The sequence below is a fragment of the Diabrotica virgifera genome, chromosome 6 (assembly GCF_917563875.1).
Source record: "Diabrotica virgifera virgifera chromosome 6, PGI_DIABVI_V3a".
NCBI lineage: Eukaryota > Metazoa > Arthropoda > Insecta > Coleoptera > Chrysomelidae > Diabrotica > Diabrotica virgifera.
Window position 1 is genome coordinate 21,340,883 of NC_065448.1, and position 26,969 is coordinate 21,367,851.

Below are 26,969 nucleotides of genomic sequence, written 5' to 3' on the forward strand. Positions count from 1 at the left end.
TTAGATGGATGAGTGGAGTGACAAAGAAGGATAAAATTAGAAATGAGTATATTACAGGAAGTCTAGGTGTGGCACCAATTGATGCCAAAATGAGAGAGCATAGGTTAAGATGGTTTGGTCATGTTCAACGTCGAGACGTTAATCACCCAATACGAAGAATAGCTGAAGTGCAGATTCCTGGAAGGAGTAGGAGAGGAAGACCAAAGAAGACCTGGGGGGAGGCGATAAGGCAGGACATGCTGGTAAAGGGGATTAACATTGATATGACCCAAGACAGAATTGGGTGGAGAAATGCAATTAGGGAAGCCGACCCCGCATAGGGATAAGGCAAAGAGAATGATGATGATGATCTGTCTAACAGAGGTTATGGAAAAAAGACTAGAACGTGAACAAGACACACATATACTTTTTGTCGACCTAACAAGGGCATATGACACAGTGCCCGTGGAAAAACTGTGGGAGATTTTGGACAATACACACATTTCTGCAACTGTCATCAAAGCCATACAATGCCTCTATAAAAATTCTATGTCAAGGGTAAAGAGAGGTAACCATCTGTCAACTAGATTCCAAGTAACAAAAGGCCTTAAACAAGGGTGCTGCTTATCTCACATTCTTTTTAATATATATCGCCGCCGCCTACGAAAAGTATAACTCCGAAAAATGCTGGTAAGAATAGAACTTTCAAAGAACGCCGCGAAAAATATTATTTTCGATTATATGATTATGAAAATTATAATCCCTAATAAAGTGTTGGATTTGGCTACCGAAAGGGATTTTTTTAGAAGAGCTGCCAGAATATCGAAATTTGACCATGTTCGAAATGAAAATATCAGAGAAAAAGTAGGTAAGCAGAAAACAATAGTGGAAGAGGTACAACGGAACCAACTCACTTAGTATGGACACGTTCAACGAATGGGAGATGAAAGACTTCCAAAAATAACAATGAGATGGATACCGCCAGAAAAACGGAAAAGAGGAAGACCACGGACCTCCTGGAAACAAGGAATTACAAAAGCAATGTCAGAAAGAAATCTACAAGAAAGAGACTGGCTAGATCGACAGGCTTGGCGATTGGGTACCGGACGGCGTAGAACGCTATAGAACCGGTTATATATAGGCCACAGTGGCGACGCGTGACTTTTTCTAAAGTGTTACCAAAACCAGATGCAAAAAATCTTATTTAAAAAAATGAAGATATGGCTAAATGTATATACATATAACTTCAATAATATCATTTTGTATATCACTTGAAACTCTCGAAAAAACAGTTGATGTTTCTAGATGTTGGCAAAATTTTTGATCTTTTTTGGCAATTAATGTTAACAATTCCCTGTAATTGCCTCGAATGTCAGAGCCGTCGCCCTCAAAATGACCACGAAACGCTAATTCTTGTTCGGCCAAAAAACATACGGTACATATATATTCTAAGTGAGCTAAGGATATACGAGTACCTATCTATTTTTTTAACAAACTCATTATGTTTAGCAATATTTGCTTTAAATGCTTGGTTAAGAGAACTTTTGATTTTTGTTTTGCCAAACTGAATCAAATTGGGTATACATCTTACATGTAGGTAACGGAGAAATTTCATGTCTCTTTTTTAAAACTATTTAAATCGTGAACCTGGTCCACCCATTTTTCTGTAAAAACCAGAAGACATGGCCAACAATACAGTCTATTTTTCTTGCAACCACATAACCAAGGATTTTCACTGTACCAACTAAATTTAAAATATCGAGCTAATTTTTTAAATTCCTTTTTTAAATTGTTTAAAATAGGTCTTTCATTTTCAATAATCTCATTTTATTTTTCAATCAGAATTACTTTTCAAGTAGTTGATCGATTACGCAGCGACACTCATCCATGGTGAACTGCACGCACACTTTTTATTATAGGTACTGTTAGCAAATTTAAATCTGGTAACAGCCCTACTGATATACACAGCGCGCTTACGCCCATCGCTCCTTCAAAATGTTCACACTAGCCGGTCCCGAGCCGCCCTAGCGACAGCGAGATAACCATTCATTGTCACCACAAATGAGACTGGTAACAGAATATAATAAAGTGCAACTGAGTCACATAAACTCGCCAATATTTTCGTGTGTCTGGCTATTTACTGAATTAGGTACTATTAACACATAATATAATAATATATTTCTATTGGTAAAAATAAAATAAAATAATAAATGGAATTATTCATCGTCATAAAATACATATTTATTTGCAAGATTTTTAACTGTTACCAATGGTAACAGTGGTTACATGGACGCTTCGCCAGTGATAGGCCAAAGGTTCCAAGATGTAGGTGGCCAACTGAAAACACTTTACACTGAAGCCAATAAAATAGGTATGAAGATCAATATTAATAAAACCAAATAACCCATGAGAATAAATGAAAGAACAACATATTATTTACTATTAACAACATGTAGATTGGAAATGTGGAAAATTTTAGTATCTTCAAATTATCATAACAGAAAGCGGAGGTACAGAAGACGATATTCGTATGAGGATACGAAAAGCTCAACAAGCATTCAGCATGCTGAACCCTTACTCAAGGGCAATAAGCTAGAAATAGACCATGTTCGGAACACTCAAAGAACCAGGTAGCTGACTAGTTTTTTAGTTATTGTAGACCTATAGGATGAAAACCTACCTGTTTCCTGCCTAGAGTTCGCGTCCGTTTTTTAGTTATTAACAATTTAGTGCAAAAATCGCGATTTTTTCGATTTTTGTACCCCATTCAAAAGCTAAATAGTTGACATAAAATTACAAAATTTAATTTTTTGGAGCATTAAAGAACCTTCAAAATGCAGATTTTTGAAAGTTAAAAAGTAAATTTGTTGCTACCCAAACTGAAAAATAAGTGAAAATCGTTATTTGTTAATAACTTTTACTAAAAGTACCTTAGAACTTTAGTGTTTCACCCAAAGTTGGGTATTGGGGTACTTAGTTACCATTAATTAGTTTAAGAAATATTCTAATTGTTTATCCCAGAAACCTTTATTTTGCAATAACATAAGACCGAAAATAATAAAGATAGAGCAATTCTGCGTATGCGAAATAATGATAGTAGAAAACAGATGCTATCAAAATGTACTAAAATAAGATAAAAAAATTATCTAATATAGTCAAAAATCTTAATGCTAAATTTGTGAAATTCTGTAGTTTATAAACATTTAGAATAACTTTAAAAATATTGTCCGTAGAAAAAATCATTTTACATATTAGAAAAGCTGGTATTTTACACGAATTTTTCAAAATGTAGTTCAATTGGTGACTAGTCGTGGTAAGTGAAGGGGGAGCTGGAAGCCGACAAATGCACGAGTTCAAAAACTAAAAAAGGCAACTTAAAACTACTATCATTTTCTATATCTCGGGATCTACTGAATATATTTTGATCGTTCTTTTTTTAATCTGTATGTAATTTTTCGGTACATTACAAATATGCAATTTGTCTAGACATTTATTAATGAATAAACAGTCTAATTTGTTTAAACAATTTTTGAAAAAATATTTTTTTCCCAAAAATCCATTATTTTAATCATACTATCGTTATTAATCATAGAAAAAGTTAAGATATACTCTAATAAATAAATTATCTTCAATAAATAATTATCTAATAAAAATAATTTATTTATTAAAGTGTACTTTAACTTTTTCTATGATCGTTAATGATACTATGATTAAAAAAATAGATTTTTGTAAAAAAAATATTTTTTCAAGAATTGTTTAAACAAATTAGACTGTTTATTAATTAATAAATTTATAAACAAATTACATATTTGTAATGTACCTAGAAATTACATACAAATTAAGAAAAGAAAGATTAAAGTCCATTGAGTGATCCGGAGATACAGAAAATTTTATTCGTTTGAAATTGCTTTTTCGGTATTTTAACTTGGTGGATTTGTAGGTTCCCCCTAATAATCGTTTGAACTACATTTTTGAAAAATCGTAGAGGGTGCTGTGAAGGTACAATGTTTGTGCAAATTTTTTAAGAAAAAAATACAAATCCCATTCTTTAAAATGGCATTAATGAGATTCCTTAATTATTATAAATAGTCCAAGTAATGAAGCTTGAAATAGGACAAAACCTCGCAATTTTTACAGAATGGATCGATTTGCTTGAAAATTTGAGAATACGTAGTGGATAGTCCAAGGATCAAAATCTATATGATGCCGAAAGGCGCTTTCACCATGGGGGTGGATGCCCCCAAATTTTTTATTATATTTTGACCGCAAAAGTTGGTAAAAACGTTCATTCTAAGCAAAAAATGTTCTATACATTTTTTTGATAAAATTAATAGTTTTCCATTTATTCGCTATCGAAAGTGTTAGTATTATATCGAAAAATCAATGTTTTTAATTAGTTTTCTGCTAATAACTCCAAAAGTTTTCGTTTTATGAAAACAAACTTACTTAACAAAAATGTACTATTTGAAAAAATAAACAAAACCGTGTTTTTTAATTTCTTTAAGACCAACAGTAATCAAGATATACTTTATTATATGTTAGCTCTCCTTTGTCAAATGCTAAATATTGTAGTTTCAAAGTCAAAAGACGGGAAAAATATGCATTTTTCGAGAATAACTTGTTAAAACTAATTTAAAGAACTTAAAAATATCTATCTCCAGAAATAAAAAAGAAGTCTCTAGCTCAAAAATTAAGTGACTTATAATGAAAAGAATGTCAGTCCATATTTTTTTCAGCGCAAAAGTGGTCGGAAGCAACCCCGTAATCACGACCCTAATTAAATCTAGTCATTGACCTTATTTGGTCTTATTGATTTATGTATTATTAATAGGTTCGAGAAGTTTTACCGACTTAGAATGATTCGTTTTTAAAAAAATTAAGTTTACAGCGATTAACGAATTTTTGTAGTTTGGAAAAAATGGATTTTTCTTCTGAATAGAAAGATTAGCATCAGAGATGTGAAAAAATGTATAAATATTAAATTGTAGCTAATTTAATTCCCAAGAATTTGGTTCGAAAAAAATTTGTCTATGACAAAAATTAAGTGAGCTATTGACAATTAAAACTTGTAATAGCATGCAAAAATCACCTTTACCAACCCTTTCAAAGTCACCTCTTTTTGTGACTAAGGATTTTAATGAGATTTAATATTAATAAGCTTGTAGATCTTGTAAAAGCCTACAAAATTCTTTTATACCAAACTTTCTAAGATACAAAATAAAAAAGTAACGGTTAAAAAATCAATATATTTTTTTGAGAAAAAAAAAAGGAGAAATCCAATTGTAAGCATAATAATGTAAGTTAGCGGTGTTTTTAGTCATTGGCCTTATTCATTCTTCTTTATTTGTGTATTATTAATAGATTCTAGAAGTTTGACTGGTTTAAAATGATTAGTTTTTAAAAATCTGAAGTTAAAAGCGAATAAAGTATTTTCGTAGTTTTGTACAAAATGCCATTTTCTTCAGAATAGAAAGATTAGCATCAAAGATAAGAAAAAATGTTTAAATATGAAATTGTAGGTTATTTCATTCTTAAGAACTTGGTGTAAAAAATTTTTTTCTACGACAAAAATTGAGTGAATAGTAAATGAGTATACTATAGAAGAACATTGATTTTTTCCATATAAAACTAACACTTTCGATAGCGAATAAATCGAAAACTATTAGTTTGATCAAAAAAATGTATACAACATTTTTTGCTTAGAATGAATGTTTTTATCAACTTTTGCTGTCAAAATATAATAAAAAATTTCCACCCCCGAGATGGGGTGGCAACCACCCCCATAATAAAAGCGCCTTTCGGCATCATATAGATTTTGATCCTTGGACCATCCACTACTTATACTCAAATTTTCAAGCAAATCGATCCATTCTGTAAAAATTGCGGGGTGAAAAGCTTCGGTTCCTGGACTAAAACAAATTAGTTGTGAATTAAAAAAAACATGTAAAAATAAAACCATGCTTATTTTTAATAAAACAACATTTCGATAATTTAGGGTATTTGTAGTTTTAGGCGGCATGACTCTATAATTGTAGTTTGTAGTTTGACTGACGTTTTGTAAATTATTTGATAGTTGTCAAAAACTCATAAGAAATAGCATTGTTCTTGATTCTCTTTTTTAGGTTTGTATTTTTAAGTTATTTTAGTTATATTAATGTTTTTAATCTATCTTGTACATATTGTAAATAAACTCTTTTTTAGATGAATTCATACAGCTATCTCTTACAAGAATAAGAGTATGAAACTACTCTTATAAATCAAGAACTTAAGCTTACCAAGCGAAAATAGTGATAACAATAGATTTTCAAGCCGTTATATGGACAAATTAAGGATGAATATTACATCGATGAAAATTTGTATTGCTGTAGAAGCAAGCTGTAGTGATAGTGAGAAGAATGTGTATAAATTTAAGTGGCTGCAGCCAACAGGGTCCCCTTTTTATTATAAACTGCCTGCTGAAAATCAACTTCAAGATGATCATTCTGAACTATTCCGTTTGAAAAAAGTTAAAAACATTTTAGCGTCTATGAAATCAAGTGGATGCTTTCGAATCTGCACCATTGCATTAGATGATAATTTGAAACTGATTTATTTTGATTCAGATGGTGATGTGTTTTATCAAAATGAGTACCTACAGCAGACCTTATTACCAGAGTATGAGAAGACAGAAGCGATTGAACAATCTCCAGCATTAGTCCAGTTGCTCCAAAATAGTAAAACAGGTATACTTAAAGTTGAAAAGAAAAACTATAAAAAAATAAAAGATGATTTTGTACTTCGAAATTTTAATGGGAAAAATGTTCCAATGAATTCATGGTTTAATACCTTCGAATCAGAATGTTCGCGCTGTGAAGTGGATGCTGATAAAGACAAGATTTTGATTCTACGTCTGTTTCTTGATGGAATAGCAAAGGAATGGTTTGAATCAAAAATAATAACATTAGGCTTAGATAACAGTTTTGAGGTATGGAAAATTAATTTTTTAGATAGTTTTTGTGAAACAGGTTGGCATAACCATAGGAAAGCGTATTCTTTTAAGTATATAGATGGTAGTCTTGTTGATTATGCATTTCGTAAAGAAAATTTATTGCTAAATGTCAAAAATGATTTTCCTAGTGATATACTAATCGATTTAATTGTGACAAATTTGCCAATTCATATACAAAGTAATATTAATAGAGCTGACGTTACAACAATGGAAAAATTGATAGGTGAATTACGAAAATTGGAAAGTTCAGTTATAAGAAAGAAAAATAAATCACAGACAAAACCAAATTTTCAACAAATTTCAGAAGAAAAAAAAAGTTGTCAATATTGTGATAAAAAAGGATTCTCTGGGAGGTTTCACCCAGAGGCAATGTGCCGTTTAAAGCAAAAGGATATGAAAACAATACAAAAAAACAAATCAAATGATATTAAATATGTTACTAATATTGCTATACAGGAGACATTAAATGAAACGATAACCGACCAAAAAAACTGAATTTGCTGCCATTGATCAAATTAAAAGTATTCCTAAATAATAGAGAATTATGTGGAATCTATGACCCAGGTTCAAATGTTACTCTTCTGAATTCGAAGGTAGCAGGTAAGTTGGGATTAGTTATTCATGAAGATAGGAATATGTTTAAAACGGTAAATGGCAGAACAAATTTTACAGGAAAACTAATTGCAAAAATGAAAATTAATAAGATCGAGAAAAATGTTAATCTTTTTGTAATTAATGATGAGTATTTCGAGTATGATATTCTACTTGGATTAGATTCTATTTTGAATTTTCAAATGAAACAAGATTTTGATTTAGAAATTTATCAAAGATTAGATGAAAATATTGAAGAGAAGATTGAAAAATTTAATCACAATATTAATATGACTGAATATACAATAAACTTTAATGAAGGAATTCCCACAGAGCTTTTTGAAGCAAAATTAGAACATTTACAGCCAGATCAGAAAAGTAAAATAGAAATATTACTAAATAAATATGACAATATTTTTGCAAGACATAAATTTGATATTGGGCAAGTTCAAAATAATGAAGCTCAAATTAAACTTTTAGAACATAAATTTGTCGCAAAGAAACCATATAGATGCTCAATAGAGGATCAAAAAGAGATAGAATTTCAAATAGGACAATTGTTAAAAGCAAATTTAATAGAAGAATCATCTTCGCCCTTTGCAGCACCTGTTACATTGGCTCTTAAAAAAGACGAAGGATCTAAAACAAGATTATGCATTGATTTTCGTGAATTAAACAAATTAATTGTTCCCGAACCACAACCTTTTCCATTAATTGACGAGATTTTGACCAAAACACGGAATGCTAAATTCTTTACTACTTTAGATATAAATTCTGCTTTTTGGTGTATTCCAGTTCGGAATAAAGATAAATATAAGACAGCCTTCGTTACACAAGATGGTCATTGGCAATGGAAATGCTTACCTTTTGGGCTTAAAACATCACCAGCAATATTTCAAAGAATTTTAAGTAATATTATCAGAAAACATAATTTAAACTCATTTTGTATAAATTACATAGACGATATTTTAATATTTTCATTATCATTTGAAGAACACTTAGAGCACATTGAAAGACTCATGGAAGCCATTTTAGAAGAGGGATTTAGGCTCAAACTTCTAAAGTGTAATTTTGCAAGAAAAGAGGTAAAATATTTAGGACACATTGTGGGAAACAATTTAGTTCGTCCTTTACATGATAATTTAATATCGATCAGAAATTTTCCAGCACCAGATACCAGGAAAAAAATACGACAGTTTTTGGGAAAAGTCAATTTTTATCACAAATATATAAAAGATTCAGCCAGATTATTAGAACCATTACATAATTTACTTAGAAAAGATATTAAATTCCACTGGTCTTTAAACTGCCAAGCAGCCTTTAATAAGGTAAAGAGTATTCTCTGCTCTGAAGCTATTCTAGCTATTTTTGACCCAAATGCTCCTACAATTATATATACCGATGCTAGTATTTTAGGAGTTGGTGCAGTTCTCAAACAAAAACAAGAAGATGGAGAAATGAAACCTGTGGCTTACTTTTCAAAAAAATTGAACAAATATCAGAAAAACAAAAAAGCAATTTTTTTAGAGTGCCTGGCAATTAAAGAAGCATTAAAATTTTGGCAATACTGGCTAATGGGAAGAAAATTTGTAGTTATTACTGATCATAAGCCCCTTGAGGGAAGAGAACTTCGTACAAGACCAGATGAAGAATTAGGAGATATGACTCATTTTCTTTCACAATTTGACTTCGACATTAAATATGAACCCGGAAAAGGAAATGTAGAAGCAGACTGCCTTTCTAGAAACCCAGTTTTGGAAAATATAGAAAATGCAGAAACATTTATAAAAACAGTGAACCTAGTGACATTAACTGAGATAAAACAAGACCAGAATAATAATCGACAAGCTATAGATAAAATGATAGGAACAATTTTCAACCAAGATGTATTCTATAAATTGAGGAAGAACCAGAAAAAAATAATATTATCCAAGGATTTTGGAGTGGAGTTAGTAACAAAAATTCACAAATTTTATGGTCACATTTGTGCTGGTAAAGTAATTAACAAAATTAGGAATTTTTACTACATTAAGAATTTGGATTTACTGGCAAAGGATATCTGCCAGAAATGCGAGATCTGCTGGAAAAATAAAACAAGAGTAGGTCCAAAATGTGGTCTCTTGTCACAATTAGGTCCGGCAAAAGAACCTTTCGAGATTATGTCCCTAGATACAATAGGAGGATTTGCTGGCAATCGTTCAACAAAAAAATACCTCCACTTACTTGTAGATCATTTTACCAGATATGCATTTGCAGTTACTTCCAAAAATCAGACGACAGATGATTTCATTAAACTAATCTCTAAAATTCAAGATAAACACCCCATAAAAACATTATTAACAGATCAGTATCCGGGAATTAATTCCAAAATATTTAGAAATAATATGAAACAGTTAAATATTCAACTGGTTTTTACAGCAGTGGACTGCCCATTTTCAAATGGTTTAAATGAAAGACTTAATCAAACATTAGTTAATAGGATAAGATGCAAATTAAATGAAACTAGAAGTAGAGCATGGACAAAAATAGCTGAAGAATGTATAGATGAATATAATAGAACAGATCATTCCGTAACCGGATACAGCCCAGAATATTTGCTTTTTGGAAAAGCGGATCCGATTGTTCCCGAGGAACTTTGTGAAACAAGAAATTTGTCAAAAGATAAGCAAATAGCTTATAAAAATTCAGTACGACATCATGAATATAACAAAAAACTGTATGACAAAAATAGAAAATTCTATGAATTTAAAGAAGGAGACTGGGCATATGTGGAAAATAAATCCAAGCTAAATAGAAAAAAGCTTGATGAAATAAGACTAGGCCCGTTTCAAATAAAGAAACGAATTTCAAATACGTTATATGAAATAGATATTGGATACAAAAGGAACGATATGAATTATTTTCACATCTCAAAATTGATGCCTTGTGACCAACCATAAACTTTAGTGGTTTGTCATACCTGTTGGTGGGGGGATGTAAAAATAAAACCATGCTTATTTTTAATAAAACAACATTTCGATAATTTAGGGTATTTGTAGTTTTAGGCGGCATGACTCTATAATTGTAGTTTGACTGACGTTTTGTAAATTATTTGATAGTTGTCAAAAACTCATAAGAAATAGCATTGTTCTTGATTCTCTTTTTTAGGTTTGTATTTTTAAGTTATTTTAGTTATATTAATGTTTTTAATCTATCTTGTACATATTGTAAATAAACTCTTTTTTAGATGAATTCATACAGCTATCTCTTACAAGAATAAGAGTATGAAACTACTCTTATAAACATATGGCTAACTTTGTCCCAAATGAATCCAGGCTAAATTTTTTTATTTGAAAATTCGTGTTAAAATACTGTCTTTTCGAATATTTAAAAATATTGTTTCTACGGACAACATTTTTAAAGTTATTCTAAATGTTTATAAACTACAAAATTTCAAAAATTTGGCATTAGGATTTTTGACTTAATTATTTTTTCTTTATCTTTTTTAATACATTTTGATACTATCACTCTTCTACTTTCATTTGGCGTACTCAGAATTGGCCTATCTTCATTATTTTCTGTCTTATCTTATTGCAAAATAAAGGTCTCTGGGATAAACAAATAGAATAACTCTTACAAACCTCTTGAAGGTTTGTTAAGTACGCCAGTACCCAACTTTGGGTGAAACACTAAAGTTCTAAGGTAGTTTTAGTAAAAGTTATTAACAAATAACGATTTTCACTTATTTTGCAGTTTGCGTAGCAACAAATTAACTTTTTAACTTTCAAAAATCGGCATTTTGAAGGTTTTTCAATGTTCTAAAAAACTGAATTTTGTAATTTTATGTCAACTATTTAGTTTTTGAATGGAGTGCAAAAAATCGAAAAAATCGCGGATTTTGCACTAAATTGTTAATAATTAAAAAACGGACGCGAACTCTAGGCAGGCAACAGGTAGGTTTTCTTCCTATAGGACACTATAGGTCTACAATAACTAAAAAAGTAGTCAGCTACCTGGATCTTTGAGTGTCCCGAGAAAATCCTTATTACTCTGGACTACCTGTTTGGAGGTCTGGTCAGTATACTACAAGGACAAAGGTCCGAATATTCCAGTCAAATGACATGTCTGTTCTACTCTACGGATGCGAAACCTGAAAAGTGACAAAAACCTCTACAGACAAACTGCAGGCCTTTGTTAACAACTGTCTACTAAGAATCGTTCGTATTTTCTGACCTAACATCATCAGAAATGAAGACTGCTACACCTGACCAAACAAAAGAGGGTAGAAAATGAAATATAGGTCCAGAAAGTGGGGTTGGATCAATACACTTCGAAAAAATAGCTCAGTATTGCAAAGAGTCTATGTAAAAACTTTATGCTCCACTTAGGAGTTCAACTGCAGTTTTAATATTATGTGATTTAAAATATGTATATATTAACAGAAGTTAACTGCATTTGTTACATATTTATTGAAGTGTCCTAGTTTCAAAAACAAGGCAGTTTTTGTTGATCTAGGTACATCTGCAGGGTAGTTTTATAGCTTCAGTAGAACATTGGCATTTCAAGATATTAGTTGAATGTCTTCTAGAGCCATTTCTAGGTCTCGATGGAGCATCTTTTTGATGGTTTCTTGATTTTTCTCCTGTTGTTAAAGAATATACATTTTAAAAAGTATACTTCACTACGAACTAGCATTTTTATAGTATTTATACAGACCAAGTATTTTTTTCAAATCTTCAATTACGTGCGTAACAATCCTTTGAATGTCAACGAATGTCTCTGTCGTAGATAATTTAATGACTAGTAAAAAATTAATTGTTCCTATAACTATAGATTAAAATAATTGACATCCTTTATTGTATGTACATGCTACTTTAATTTGTCTGATTTGGATATCGTAAATATACAGTTTGGGTAACCTTGGAATATTACACTTCTTGATTGTATACAGAAACAATTTTGTTTCGATTTAAACAACTGCACCTACCGCTTAAATAAAATTTCAAAGTTCAATAAACCGGTATCAATTCGAATTTCGATAACCTGCATAATGAGAATATTGGTCGTGATGTAATTGAAATGTACATAGTTTCGGAACACAAATTTAAACAAGATTACCACTGTTTTATTTCTACAAAAATTTACTTCGTTCCTATCGCACCTTGTTCATTAGTGTTAATCTTTAATCTTTAGCTTCTTCTCCAAAACATTATTTCCATTGCATTTATTCTGTTTTTCATTCTTTTATTTGTCACCGACTGACGTCTCTCAGCCATAACAGCTTTCTACGATTGTTTTAAATATTTGGTGTTTAGTTTTGCTTGTAATATCGTCACTCCATATAATCGAGTGTATTGGTCATGTTATTGCCTTTCTTACTTTATTCTGTTTATTATATCTGTTTCAGTTTATCCTTAATTTGTTTAAAATTACTCTCCAAGCATTTATACACATGTGCTTGTTTTATGAAGTTGATATTTTTTATCTCCAGATCTTCTGCGGTGACAATGACCATGTATTGTGTTTTATCATAATGAATTTCCAAATTCTTGCTTTCAAATTGTTCTTCCAGCTTTTTTATCATGTAAACGATGTCGTCTTTGTCTTCTGCTAAAACTATTTGATCATCAGCAATAGAGATGCATCAAGTCAAACTAGTTTGATTTTATTCAACAAACTTGACTTGACTTGAAAATCAAACTTTTTTTTGTAAAAAAGTTTGACTTGACTTGATTTCGATATCTTTAGGTTTGACTTGAAATCAAACTTCTTCAAACAGTTTGAAGTTTGAATATCATATTCGCAACGTGTCTATTTCCAATTCTAATTGAGAGCGTACGGATTTTGTTGTGACTTATTTGGATAGGTCTGAATCTGTACTCTGCTACTCCGCAAATTAGTTTGTAGTTCATATTTAGACGTCCATGTTTGGCTTTTTTATTACGTTCGTTTTGAAGTGTGTGGCTTTGGGAGATAATATCTGAATTTGGATATTTTTCGATTTAGAATAAGTACCAGAACAGATTGAGTCTGATATTGATGGTATTCCCGCTGCAAAAATTAAGAGAAACGATCTGTAGTCGAAGCAGTATTAATTAAGAAAAATAAATATACTGATTTATTTGATGTTGCGGCAGGTGATTTCAAAACAATGAAAATTGCAAAGTTCATACATATAGTCCACCCGCTATAACTTTTCCCATGCGGTACGATTCATTTTCAATCAAATTAAGTCAAAACAGAAAGTGAAACGTACGCCGATGTGTGTAGTATATAGTATACAGTATACAAAATGTATATACACATCGACGTTCGTTTCAATTTATGTTTTGACTTAATTTTATTGAAAATGGGACCGCATGGGAAAAGTTATAGCGGACGGACTATACTTCTATTATCTAAAAATAAAAAACAGCGTTACAAAATCACAAACAGTGAACTAATTATTTAAAAGGACGGCGTTATGCACACTCGACCAAGCGCCATTTCTTTAAAATCGAGATAACAGCGGATTCTGGTGACGCATAGCTAAAACTATCTTGGAAAAATCCCTGTTACTGTCACGTTAACGGTTACTAAGAAAAACAAAAATAAACCAAGCGACATTTTGTCTATTAAGGGTTTTTAGTTTTGCATAACAAGACTATATTCATAACTGCCATTCTTAACTGCCATTCATAACTGCCATATATTCATAACTGCCATTCATAACAGTTTCGCAATTGTAGACTAAGCGCCGACTAACCGTCTTTGGTCTGTTTATGCTAAACTAAGCGTTTGGCTAGAATAACATTTTTGTCGCCATTAATGTACACATTAATTTTGAAGTTTCGGTCAAAAAATTATGGAATTTTTTTAAAGTGAAAATGTTGTGTTTATATATAATTAATGTTGTTCTGAAGCTATTTTCTTGTGGCATTTTTATAATAAATTACTTTTAATGGGAAATAAGCCACAATTTTATCAAAAAAAAAGATTTTATTAACGATTCGAAGCCCAAATCGGGTTTCGTTGTCAAAATACAAAATACTACGTTAATAAAATCATTTTTTTTTGGTAAAATTGTGGCTTATTTCCCATTAAAAGTAATTTATTATATGTAATTAAATTGGAAAATACAAATAATCTATATAAAATCTCTACATTATATCTAACGTGCTATGTACTAAGGGTATAGTATAAGTCATAAAGTGGACCTTTCGAGATTCTTCTATATTTTGAATTTTGAATGTTTAAATTATTTCTGTACTAAGAGTATAAGTCAATAGCCTGTTTTTCATGTATAAATATTGATTTTATTCCAACAGTACAACTTTTAATTTCAAAAGTCTACTTTGTATTAAGAGTACAAGTCAACGTATACTGTTAGTACCTTCCGCTTTCACCTACGCAGCTTGACTATACTTCACACCACATGTTGTGAGATTCTGGGGCGTTTGTATTGAAAAAATGTAGATAATCCAAATTTGACCATAAAATTTCTAGGAATTAACATGCTTAAAAAGGGGTTGGTACGAAAACAGATTTTTGAGGTTCTTTGTTTTCTTCCTTTTGAACTTTCCTAAACCTTTTTTTATTACTTTCGTTCTGTCGTTGAAGACGGTGCCGGTGTTTATTGTTATCGGTTATAAAAGCAGAAAATTATAAAAATAGCTAGATCCCATTTAAAGCAAAAACTGTTCATTTAGTATTTTTTTTATTTAATTTTGCTGTGCGTGCTTAATAACTATTTGTATAACAAGGGAGGAAAGTGCTACTTTTCCTCTCGAGAATGAATTTTACTGCCCGACGCGTAGCGGAGGGCAGTAATCATTCAAGGGAGGAAAAGGCACTTTACTCCCATGCTACACATATGGTTGTTCCACCTTCCTCAAATATACCAAGTCATTTTTTCATTTTTACTTAATTTATTTATGTAACTAACCAACAAAATTTATTAGAACTAAAACTAACAAGTAGGTACAATATAACTGTCAACTGTCAAAGTCAAATTATTAATGTAAACATTGTTAAATCAGAATAACAATTTACTGTTTTTTGCCATTCTGCAAAATACAGAGTGTTTTTAAATAAACGTTAAAATGTATAGATCCTTACGTAATAGAAAATAGATATTGTACAGGGCGTCAATAAGTTATATTTCATGAATGAAATACCATGACGTCACTTTTACTTTTCCTCCCTAGGGAGGAAAAGTACAACTTTACTCCCTACAATCAGGTCCCGAAAAGTATACTTCCGGTAGAGGTAGGTGGAAAAATAGTTTACTGTGAAAGTGTCAGTGTTCTATTGTACATAATTTTTAAAAATGAGTAGAGGGAAACAAATACTAAAATTATTGGAACTAAAGGATGATTTATATGGCACTCAATGTATTATTAAATTTCTTATCTTAATTGGCAACTGACATGTCTATCTCAACAAAAAAATATATCTACGAAATAAATTATTTTTCAAACTCTTTCAAACTAGTTTGAAAAACAGTTTGAATTTTCAAACCTGTACGATTGACCAGTTTGACTTGACTTGAATTATTTGTTAGAGGGATTGACTTGAGTTTGACTTGAAATTAAGTCAAACTCAAGTCAAGTTCAAACATTCAAGTCAAACTTGTGCAACTGTAATCAGCAAACAAAAGGGTAAGGATATAGTCATTGTTTTAAGATAAGTTTTAGATGCAATCCACGTGGAAATCCATTGTGGCATGCTGAAAATTGATCTAAGACTCAATGGTGCAACGCGTATGTTTCGTAAGCTGAGCTTAAGGCACATCTTAAGCTTAAGATCCGTTGGTGCAACCAGGCATTAGTGTTTCATCTATATAAAATTTAAGGTTGGTGAAAGGCAGCATCTTTGTCGAAGTCCTTTATCGACTTCAAACGGTTCTGAATAGTTTTGTCAGACTTTTATTCTACATTCATTATCTCTGGAAAGTGCTTTTACGGCATTTAAGTATGTACAGTCGGAAAAATGAAAGAATACCCATGAACGATCATATCAATAACATATTTTTTATTTGCTGTTTTTTTTCTTCTATAAATAACAAACGAGAGAGATAGATTATTAATTTTTTTAATAATATGTGATATGATCGTTCATGGGTATTCTTTAATTTTTCCGACTGTCTGTGTTATTTACTCCGTGGTTTTCCGTTGCTTTTACTCAGTACGTGAGCGTCCGGGACAAATAGCACTTTGTTCTTATGAAGTTCGTAGCTGTTCCTTCATCCTTTCGTCTGGTTTTATCCTTTCTAGCTCATTTTTTATTTCAGATATATTTGTAACTTGTGTCTGTCTGTCTCTTATTTCGAAAGTTATGGAAGTAAGTATATATTAGTAATATTTTACTCATTCATCTATTTGTATTGGTTTTATCTTTACCTTTTCATGGATATTCTCTCTGAAGTTCCTCAACGTTTTCCATGCCTCATACATCAAACAACAAATATAACAGAATATCGCACAGCGAATGCTGACTGAGATCACTACAAGGTGGCTGGAAAGACTAGACATAAGATAAAAACAAAAAAGGACACTGATCAAATTAGAGAGAACGTGGCTGAGTTAAATGATAATGATAAGAAACTATACAGAGAGAAGATTGAAGAAATATTAGATAATCCTCTATAAAAAAATCAAAGAATAAAGACCCAATTGTAAACCAAAGACAAGTGGCATTAACATCAAGAAGATTTCGTTATTGAGAGGAAGAACAATATAAATAAGTATGGAAGGATTACTTTAAACAACTACTAAATGAAGAGCAGAAATAACCTACCTTGAAACTAGTAGACACAGATGATGTCGAAATAGTTGATCCGGCAAGGCAATAGAAGAAATAATTGAAATCGTCAAGAATAGCTCTAGTAAAAAACACCGGGTAAACATGGAATAAACGCAGAATTAGTCAGAATGGAAGAAAACATTGATAGGAAATTTTCAATGGCTTATTAAAAAATATGGATAGAAGAAAGAATGCCCAGAGTGGGAAAATAGTAGTGATACTGGTATGAAGCTATTACGCTTCTCAATGCGGCCTATAAGCTCTCTCAGTTTTTATACCACAAAGACTAAGAAAAACATCGAGTCAAGTAATAAAAAATATCAGTCGGAATTATTAAAGGAAAATCAACAACCGATGAAATACACGTGCACAAAATCGGGGAAAAAGCATATGATTACAAAATGAATGTAGACTTTCAATGAATTGTACACTTCTAGCAATAAATACCTTCACAATCCACACCCATACATAGGATACCACTTTCACCAGGACACCATGAGTAGGCTGTGTAGAGAAGGCAAAAACACATCCTCTGTCCTAGACGGCATCTGGCACAAGAAAAAAAAAGGAGCAGCAATTCCTTGTAGAGGTGAAAGCCTAAGCTAGGTTATTCATGCATGCATACAACAAGGAAAACTAATGAATGAACCATAGAGTCGAGAGCTGGAAAAATAGTGACCTACGTTGATGATCAGGTCATAATAGCCCATAGAAGATACATGGAGCAAATGCTTTACTGAAGGAGCAAAAAAATGGACTTAAAATTAATCGACAGCAAACAAAAATTATGAGAATTTCTAAAAACTCTTCCATTAATAGTGTAAAGTACTTTGAAAGGATTAAATGAAGGAAATAGTATAGAGTATAGGGTTAACTAATACAATGTATTAAAAACAATTTAGTTAAATTATCATTTATTCTGTGTATCCAATAAATATAAAATAAATAACTATATGACTTTTGTACTAATCACAAATATTTACAAATTGCAATTTAATTTTCGGCCGGCTGTGGTTGACACGGATTGCCGATAATCTGATCGGCGATTCTACTCGCCTCTCTAAGCCCACTTAAGAAAGCTCCATGCACAGTAGCCGGATAGTTTCTAATAGTATGTTCACCCGCGAAAAACACTCGCGCAGGACCCGAAGTCACAGACACCCCTTGATCGTTCGGCGGAATCACCGGAGAGGCCAATAGATCATAATCACTTCCAGAACTACCTACCGCTACAAAACTATAGGAACCTCGCGACCACGGATCAGCTCGCCATCGTGTAACAACAGTTTCTTTCGGTTGAGGAACTCCCGATTGTCCGAAAATTCCCCGCAGCACTGCAATGCATCTTCCAACTATCACATCATCTGTTACGTTCTCCATTATCGCTGCAGCCTCACCTGCAACTAAGGCAAGTAACACAGGAGCTTTATATAGATTCCAGAAGAGGAAGAGTTCTCCTCTGCTGGCTGTTGTACTGCCAACATGACCAAAGAGATTCGCCTGCGGGTTCCAGAATATTCTCTCGAAACATAACACCACTTTATTGAGATTACCAAAACCCAGACGCTGAATTGCAGAGGTCTTCCAGTCTGGTAGAGGTGGTGAAAACTGCACTGTATTAAGTTGAGTACTAGAAGGTACAGCACTTAGTTTAAGCACACCTAACGGCAGCGTGCACAAAACCGCCTCAGCATGATAGGTATTCGTTGTTGACGGATTTCTTGGATTATATACAGTTACTTCCACACCCCTACTATTATACTCGACCTTCTTGACAGCAGCATTGAGTTTAATATCAAGACCTTCTGCTAAAGCAACTGGTACGCAAGAATACCCATTTCTTACTGTTAGATGGTTTCCTGTAAATTCAAAATCGTCGTCTTGATCCCAGTGCTTTAACGAAAGAGTAGATAGAGGTGTTGCATTTGCGAATTCTAAATTTGCGAAGTGCCAATCCAAAATTTGACGATCTTTAGAAGATAAGTAAACATCACTTGGTTTGGAACTATCTAGTTCTTCGAGTTTTGTTTCGATTTCTTTCGCCTGCTCCTTCAATTGATCCCACTGAGTACCTAAGTCTTTTAAGTCTTTAATTCCACTAGCGTAAGCAAATTGCTCATCAGTATTTCGTTTTTCTATAACAGCCATCTCATCTACTTTGGTCTTTATTTCTTTCATTTTCTCTTTAACGTTCATCATCGTTTGTTGATTCCCTTTTAGTTTCTCTTGCAGCGCAATGACAGACTTTAAGTGTTGGATTTGTTTTTCTTTCACGTTCTTCTCTTGTAACTTAATAACCCATTCTAGTGCTTGCCCTAAACTGACAGGTTTGTTGCCCGCGTAGTTGAAGTCGAGCTGATGGGAGAGATATGATGTGGCTTCCAGGAGACGATTGAATTCCCTTTCGACCATTTCGTCTTTGTCTTTATCTACAGTAACACCATTTGATTGGTATAAAGGACACTTTTGGCGAATGCGATGTAATTCCATATCTATTTGTTTGCTTAAAGTTGTGATGGGGTTTCCTCCTAGGCCTGTTACTACCATAGCACCTGTAAAACAAAAAAAAACATAATAGAATTTGCCATTTTACTATGTAAACATAGAGTATAAGGAGAGAATCAATGATTTGATTGAATACTCAATGAAGTCAACCAATACTTGATACAAATTACTTTTAATAAGGGGTAAAGCTACTAAAGAAGTTTAAATAAAGTAATGCGAAGTTTTATTTCTGGAGAAATAAAACCTCTAATGGTACAAAGTTTCTGGTTACGACTATTCATGGTTACTGTTACTTGCAAACCAAGCAAAGGATGAATAAAAGAAGACACGGAGAGGTCTAAAAAGTACACCTCACTACCTGCCTCATCATGGCCAAATTTCATGAAAACTTGGTCCAAATACTCAGTTCGCTAGATATTTCAGTTCGTTCAGAGAGCGCCATAAACGCCTTTACATTCGTTTCACTCTCATTAGAGATCCTAAGAGGGTGTATATAAATGACTACCTCTCAAAGGTAAACTGAAATATAAGACGTCTCTTAATTTCGTTTCACAGCAAATTATTTTAAAATTAAGTGTTTATTGTGATTTTTTTTACTGAGGAGAAATCTCCGAGAATGGGAATAACCTTTAGCGCATGGCACAGACGTTCCACATAGCAGTGAAGAAGTACAGCACGAAGATTATCAGCAACTAAGACCAAATCCCTGGTAGTAGCATGCAAAATAGTAATTAACGATGAAATAATTCAACAAGACTCAGGATTTAAATATCTTTTCATTTCTTTCAAATGAAAAACCACCATTTAAAAAAAACCATCTCATTTCAAGTGGAAACGAGAGAGTAATATTATGAGAGAGCTTTTGCTGAGCGAGCCATGTTTCATTTGAAGTGATCTGCAGGATAAAGTATAACTGACGCACATTTCAATGTATAATTAAAAATTATGTACTTATAGTAGGGGAAGCAAAGTATGCTAAATGTGCAGTCACTCGAGCGCTTTGGGGACCTATTGGGTTGTGAAGAGTAGGTCCTAAAACCAAAAAAAGTTAGGTAAAGTTTTCCATTTTAGTGGACGCTTGCCATTTTTTAATTTAATTTTCCATTTCCAACAATCGTTTTTTCCTATTATAATGCCATCTATCCATAATTCGAAAAAATGTTTCAAATAAAAGTTACCTTATTTTTATGTAAGGAATCCAAATCTGCAATAAAAAATGGGGGCTCCAATTTAAGATTTTAAAGTAACCCCCTCTCCGTGGGAAGTTGTTTGGTATCATTCGATAGATTTTTAAAAAATATTGAGCAAATATTTTTTAAGTTTTTCGATCTGTCATTCATTTACTGAAATATTCGCTTTTTTCTTGTGAAACTTTGGGAGACTCACTCATTTCCTTACGCCCGGCTCAAATCGTCAGATTTTTGAAATATACACTCTTTTGCATGTACTTAACTTACCTTATCTTAATCTGACAATTTCAAGTTTTTTTGAGGATAGATTTTTTTTTCGGTCCCCCCTTAACGAACTCCCCTGTGTTAGAGCCAATATATGGTATAGGTACATCTGCAGGGTACCAGGTTTCTCCTAATATGCTAATCTAACGCGCTCGAGTAACTGCAAAAATCCCCGCTTGGGCTCCCCTACCATTACAGCGTGTCTACAGTAGGAAAAATGAAAGAATACCCATGAACGAACATATAAAACACGCTGTATTTTCCTGTCACCGTGTCACACAAAAAATTGCCAGCGCAAGTACATGTAATAATTATTGTTACATGTACTTGCACTCGACAATTTTCTTTGTGACACGGTGACAGGAAAATACAGCGTGTTTTATATGTTCGTTCATGGGTATTCTTTCATTTTTCCGACTGTACTTGAGTTGGAAACATATGGGAAACTTTTTTATTATTAATTTTACGAAAAAAAGTTATTCTTTATAAAAAGTTCTGCATGCCCCAAAACCTAAGATTCAATTATCAGATATCAAATTTTCTCAATATTATACGAGGTATGTCAAAAAATATGAATTTCGGCTAAGGGTAAAGTACCTTTATTTCTCTCAATATCGAAAATTCTTATGATAAAAAGTTGTTTGGAATTAAAAACTAAGATGAAATATGCAATTACATGCTTCTTATTGAAAAAAAAAATATTTTTCTCAAATTTATGGATACCCAACATCGTTTTTAATTATTACAAATATCATAACTCGTTTATTATTCATTTTACGAAAAAAAGTTATTCTTCATAAAAAACTTTGCATGGTCTAAAATCTAAGACACAACCATGATATATCAACTTTTATTTATTTTATACGAGGTCTGTCAAAAAATATGAAATTCGCTCAATATTATAGCACCTTTATATTTCACAGTATTTCAATTAGAAGGATGTAATTGCATATTGACACATAGTTTTTAATTCTAAACAACTTTTTTAATAACCGTTTTCAATATTGTGAAAAATAAAGGTACTTTACTCTTGAGTGAAATTCATATTTTTTGACATAACTCGTATAAAATTAATAAAATGTCAAATCTGTTGGTTGAATCTTCGGTCTTAGGACATACAGAGATTTTTATAAAGAATACCTTTTTTTCGTAAAAGTAATAATAAAAGAGTCATCGTATGTGTAATGAATAAAAACGAAGTTAGTATCAATAAATTTGAGAAAAATTTGGAAAATATTTTTTTCCAATTAGAAGCATGTAATTACATATTTGAGCTTGGTTTTTATTTCCAAACAACTTTTCATAATAAGAATTTTCGATATTGAGAGAAATAAAGGTACTTTACCCTTAGCCGAAATTCATATTTTTTGACATACCTCGTATAATATTGAGAAAATTTGATATCTGATAATTGAATCTTAGGTTTTGGGGCATGCAGAACTTTTTATAAAGAATAACTTTTTTTCGTAAAATTAATAATAAAAAAGTTTCCCATATGTTTCCAACTCAAGTAGACACGCTGTATATCTGTCTATCTATAAAATTATGTATATCTCTCTGTGTATCTTATTTCTAATTAAAGTATGGCCAGAGAAATATGTAGAAAATTTGGAAAATATAATTTTTTATGATTGTTTGGAACAATTTACTTTACTCAACAAATTAATTTTTTTATGGACATTAGAAAAGACAAATATTTATTTATGTACAATCAGTAAATCTTATTAGTTACTCAAAACATTACAACCAACATTACATCTGATTTTAGCCAATGAAGACCCCATTTTAATTTGAAAATTTTAAAAATATAAGAGAAAGAAAAAACATTTAAGTACCACTTAAGTTTTTTCGCTCTCCTGAAAAGTTGTAGATTTTGACTTATGAGGTTTTGGTATTTAACCATCTATAAATAAGCAAAAAAAAATGACGTTGTTCGGGACTGTGACAAATACATGTATCTATTTTTTTTTTAGTTTTTCTAGACCTATATAAAGAAAACCGATATTTATGTTTTTTTACAGATATTTTGGCGGCATTTTAATTATTAACAATTTTGTTTAAAAAATGCTATTTTTTCGATTTTCTTGGTTATCATTAAAAAGCCTAATATTCGAGGTAAAATTACAAAACTTTATTCTTTTAGAATATAAAAAAAGCTTTAAAATGGTGCATTGCTCAAAGTTGTCAAATTAATTGTTGTTTCTCGAAAACTCCAAAATAAGGCTAAATCTTTAATTGTTTATAACTATTGAAAAAAATCAACTGAGATATTCGTTATTCCGCGCAAAGTTGCGTATCGTAATCCTTAACAAACTCAAAATTTCAGATTCATAAAAATTCTAATTTTTTTATTCTACTCGTATTCTAATAAATCTTCTACAGCATAATAAAACGTCTTTATTTTTAAAAATTAAGTAATTACTTCCTTAAATTATTATAAACAAATTAGCTGGTAATTAAAAAATAATTCCTACTGTTATCTAATTGTCCCAGAATAACTTTCTATTTTTTTCAAATGTGTGTGAAAATTATGAGCTCTTCGAATATGAAAAAAGATTTTATCTTTGAACAATAGTTATTCTATTTGTTTATAAATCTAAATTAACCGTAATTTTCTAGAAGAGTTTTATGTTGCAAAATATTTTTTCCAGTTTTTTGATATTTTCAGATTAAATTTTCATTTGATTTACCTAGAATTACTGTATCTTGATTATTTTGTCACTAATGTTATTATAAAAAAAGGTCTCTGAGATAAACAAATTAAACAACATTTTAACTAAGTGATGGATCGATCTGACATTTTGAGAATTTGTTTAGGATCACAGTACACAACTTTGGGCGGAATAACAAATATCTAGGTTGATTTTTTCACAATAGGTATAAACAATTAACGATTTTGGCTTATTTTGCAATTTTGAAAGTAACAAATTAATTTTACAACTTTGACCAATCTCTAGGTATATTAAAACTTTTTTAAGTTTGAAACGATAAAGTTTTGTAATTTTACCTCAAATATTAAGGTTTTTGATGATAAGCAACAAATCGAAAAAATAGCATTTTTACACTAAATTGTTAATAATTAAAAACAGACGCTGAAATATTTGAAGAAATGTATAGGTTTTTATTTATACAGGATTAAACTCAATGTAAAATTTTAAACTGTTGAATTCCTGCTTCCCTAATTATGTTACATCAAAAGTCATGAGAAGTTATTTGTAGAGGATTGAAATCTGTATTAAAAACAAGTAACAATTGTTCTATGATTTAAACACATTCCAAAATTTTTAAAAATATAATATATTTACCGCAGTAGGTATGTGTGGGCATGTTAGGCCACACGTTACTATTTAACTGACAGTGAGCACACTATTGACTGAAGAAAATATCTTTATTATTCATACTTTCTCCTTAACTGAGGGTATCTGATCAACTTTATTGTGTTTTAAACAATAAATGATAAAATAAATAAAGAAATTGACAGTTCAAATTGTTAATATAATAAATTCATTGTCACTGAATGCAATCTTATACACATTATTGCACTGTGTGTGGCGTAACTTTGGCATATTTCTCTGAAAATTGTATTATATTTTTACAAAATTTTGAATAATTATTGTTCGTATAACAACATTAACAGTTGTTTTCAATTCTCTACAAATAGTTTCTTATGACTTTTGATGTAAAATAATTAGGGAAGCAGGAATTCAACAGTTTAGAATTTTACATTGAGTTTCCTATGGCCTGTGTTCCAATTCACCACCCGGTATAGGCCTATAATAACTAAAAAAAATTCAAATAATAGATTTGTCATAGTCCCGAGTGAAATCTTATTTCCTCAAGCTATTTGATGTCAAACAATAAGCTAAAGACTTTGTTGACATATACAGTGAAAAGTTTAATAGGCTATACATCATCCAATACATAATTTGCATGATTATTACCACTTATATGTTTTTTAATAACGTACCAATATCAGCAATGTAATTCCCTTTTCGAAATGTTGCAATACGACCTCCAACTCTATCTCTTGATTCTAACACTATAACCTCTAGTCCAAATTGTTGCAACTGCTGGGCCGCTGCTAAACCAGCTATACCAGCACCTATGACGATAACTTTTCCATATTTTTTCGAAGGAATAGGTTTCAGCCTTTTAAAAATGCCATAGTTTATAAACCCATTTCTCTCTAGGAAGGCATGCACCCTTTTCACCAGCTGCATATCACTATTATAAGGCGATTCCATTTTGTCACAAACATGTTCTATGATTAACTGTTGCTTCGGATTCTCTAACCACATCTGAAGTATACGATTGCGTACATTTAAATATACTCTCACTGTCTGCAAGGCTGCGTTGGCTATATCTGGGAAACAGGCAGCTTCCGTTGAGGTTAGTTTATCGAAAGGCATTCGACTTTGGAAAGCTGCACCTTCTAGGCCAGAAAATAGGTCTTTTATCACAGGGTCGTCGAGTTCAGATTCAGGATCATCGTTTTTCTTGTCGTCATCCGCTTTTATCTCCTCCTTTTTAGCATCTTTCTTGTTGTTTTTCGAAGTGCTAGGTCCTGGACTAAGTTTCTTATCAGACTGTTGAATTTTGGTCTTATCTGTATTCTCGGAGTTTTCTTCATCTCCTAGGCTGTTTTTATCTTCCTCTTTCAGTTCAAGTTTTGCTTTTTTTCGCCTACTCATTTTTATAATCAAAAACTCAGTCTTATAGGAAGAGAAACAAAATGTAAATACTTATTGCATTTGGAAAAGCACACTAATCTTATGATACAACACATTTAATTCACTGAAAATATTCTTCATACATAAACATTTTGTTTATGGATATTTTGTTTCTATCCAAAGAAATACTGCAATACAGTTTGTTTATGTCACACATAACCATAAATTAAACATTAAACTAGACAAATGACAGTACAGTGACAGTGCACCTGTGTAAGCTGTGGCATGAGTGCCGCATACGTGAGAGCATCGGAAATTAAAATGGCTACTGTTACGGTTCCGGACCGTTATTTATGAAAATATGAAAATGTATTTGTTTTGTTTTCATTATTTGAATATTGTTGAACATAATGTAGTATTTACAAGTATAAATTTACTGTGACCTTCGACTTAGAATAAAGTAAAAGTATATGATGTAATATTGAATTTGATTAAATACAGAGTGGTTCATTAGTGTGGTAAAGGTAAATATGTATATCCGTTAGTATGAAATACAAAAAAAACAATACTTAGTGAAATACGTTATACAGTGCGGTGGAATAAGTGTTGCCCCCCCCGCCATGTTTACTTGTTTATTTTAAGAATATAAGCAAAACGCTCGGACAGGTCGATTTTTAAACTAACCATAGTATATTATAGCATCAACGTTTCGAACTTTACGCGATCCCTCTTCAGGTGACAGGCATAACTTTGATTTTTTTAAATGGTAAAGTACATCATGTGACACCTCATTTAACAGCTTTTAAAATACTGATTTCAAAAATGTATAATACTTTAATCGTTTTTGAGATCGCAGGCCCAAAATTTCGGTCGAACTCTTTTTAAACGCATTTATTTTTTTCGAATTCTGAGAAAACTAATACGTATTTTTGAAAATTTTTAACGCAGAATGCAATATTAGATTATTACCGAGGGCTGACAGTCCCTTAGAATAAACAAAAAGTTTCTTTTGAATGATAT

At 31.5% G+C, this 26,969-nt stretch overlaps 2 protein-coding genes across 2 annotated transcripts in view; one reads left to right on the forward strand and one right to left on the reverse strand.

Annotated features, from left to right (window-relative positions):
* Positions 1 to 26,969, forward strand: part of LOC114331548 (oxysterol-binding protein-related protein 3-like) — a 202,442-nt gene that overhangs the window by 65,531 nt on the left and 109,942 nt on the right. The window lies entirely within an intron of this gene.
* Positions 18,218 to 26,229, reverse strand: LOC114331553 (lysine-specific histone demethylase 1A). The gene is made up of 2 exons (XM_028281163.2): positions 25,247 to 26,229; positions 18,218 to 19,872 (listed from the first exon to the last, which is right to left on the reverse strand). Exons 1-2 carry the CDS (start codon positions 25,968 to 25,970, stop codon positions 18,314 to 18,316), a joined length of 2,283 nt encoding a protein of 760 aa, XP_028136964.1. The 5' UTR covers positions 25,971 to 26,229; the 3' UTR covers positions 18,218 to 18,313.

Excerpts from the sequence above, each read along its gene's own strand:
- LOC114331553 (XM_028281163.2), bottom strand. The coding sequence starts at position 25,970 with ATGAGTAGGCGAAAAAAAGCAAAACTTGAACTGAAAGAGGAAGATAAA. Across the intron at positions 19,873-25,246 it reads GAATTACATTGCTGATATTG|GTGCTATGGTAGTAACAGGC; the intron begins GTACGTTATTAA and ends TTTGTTTTACAG.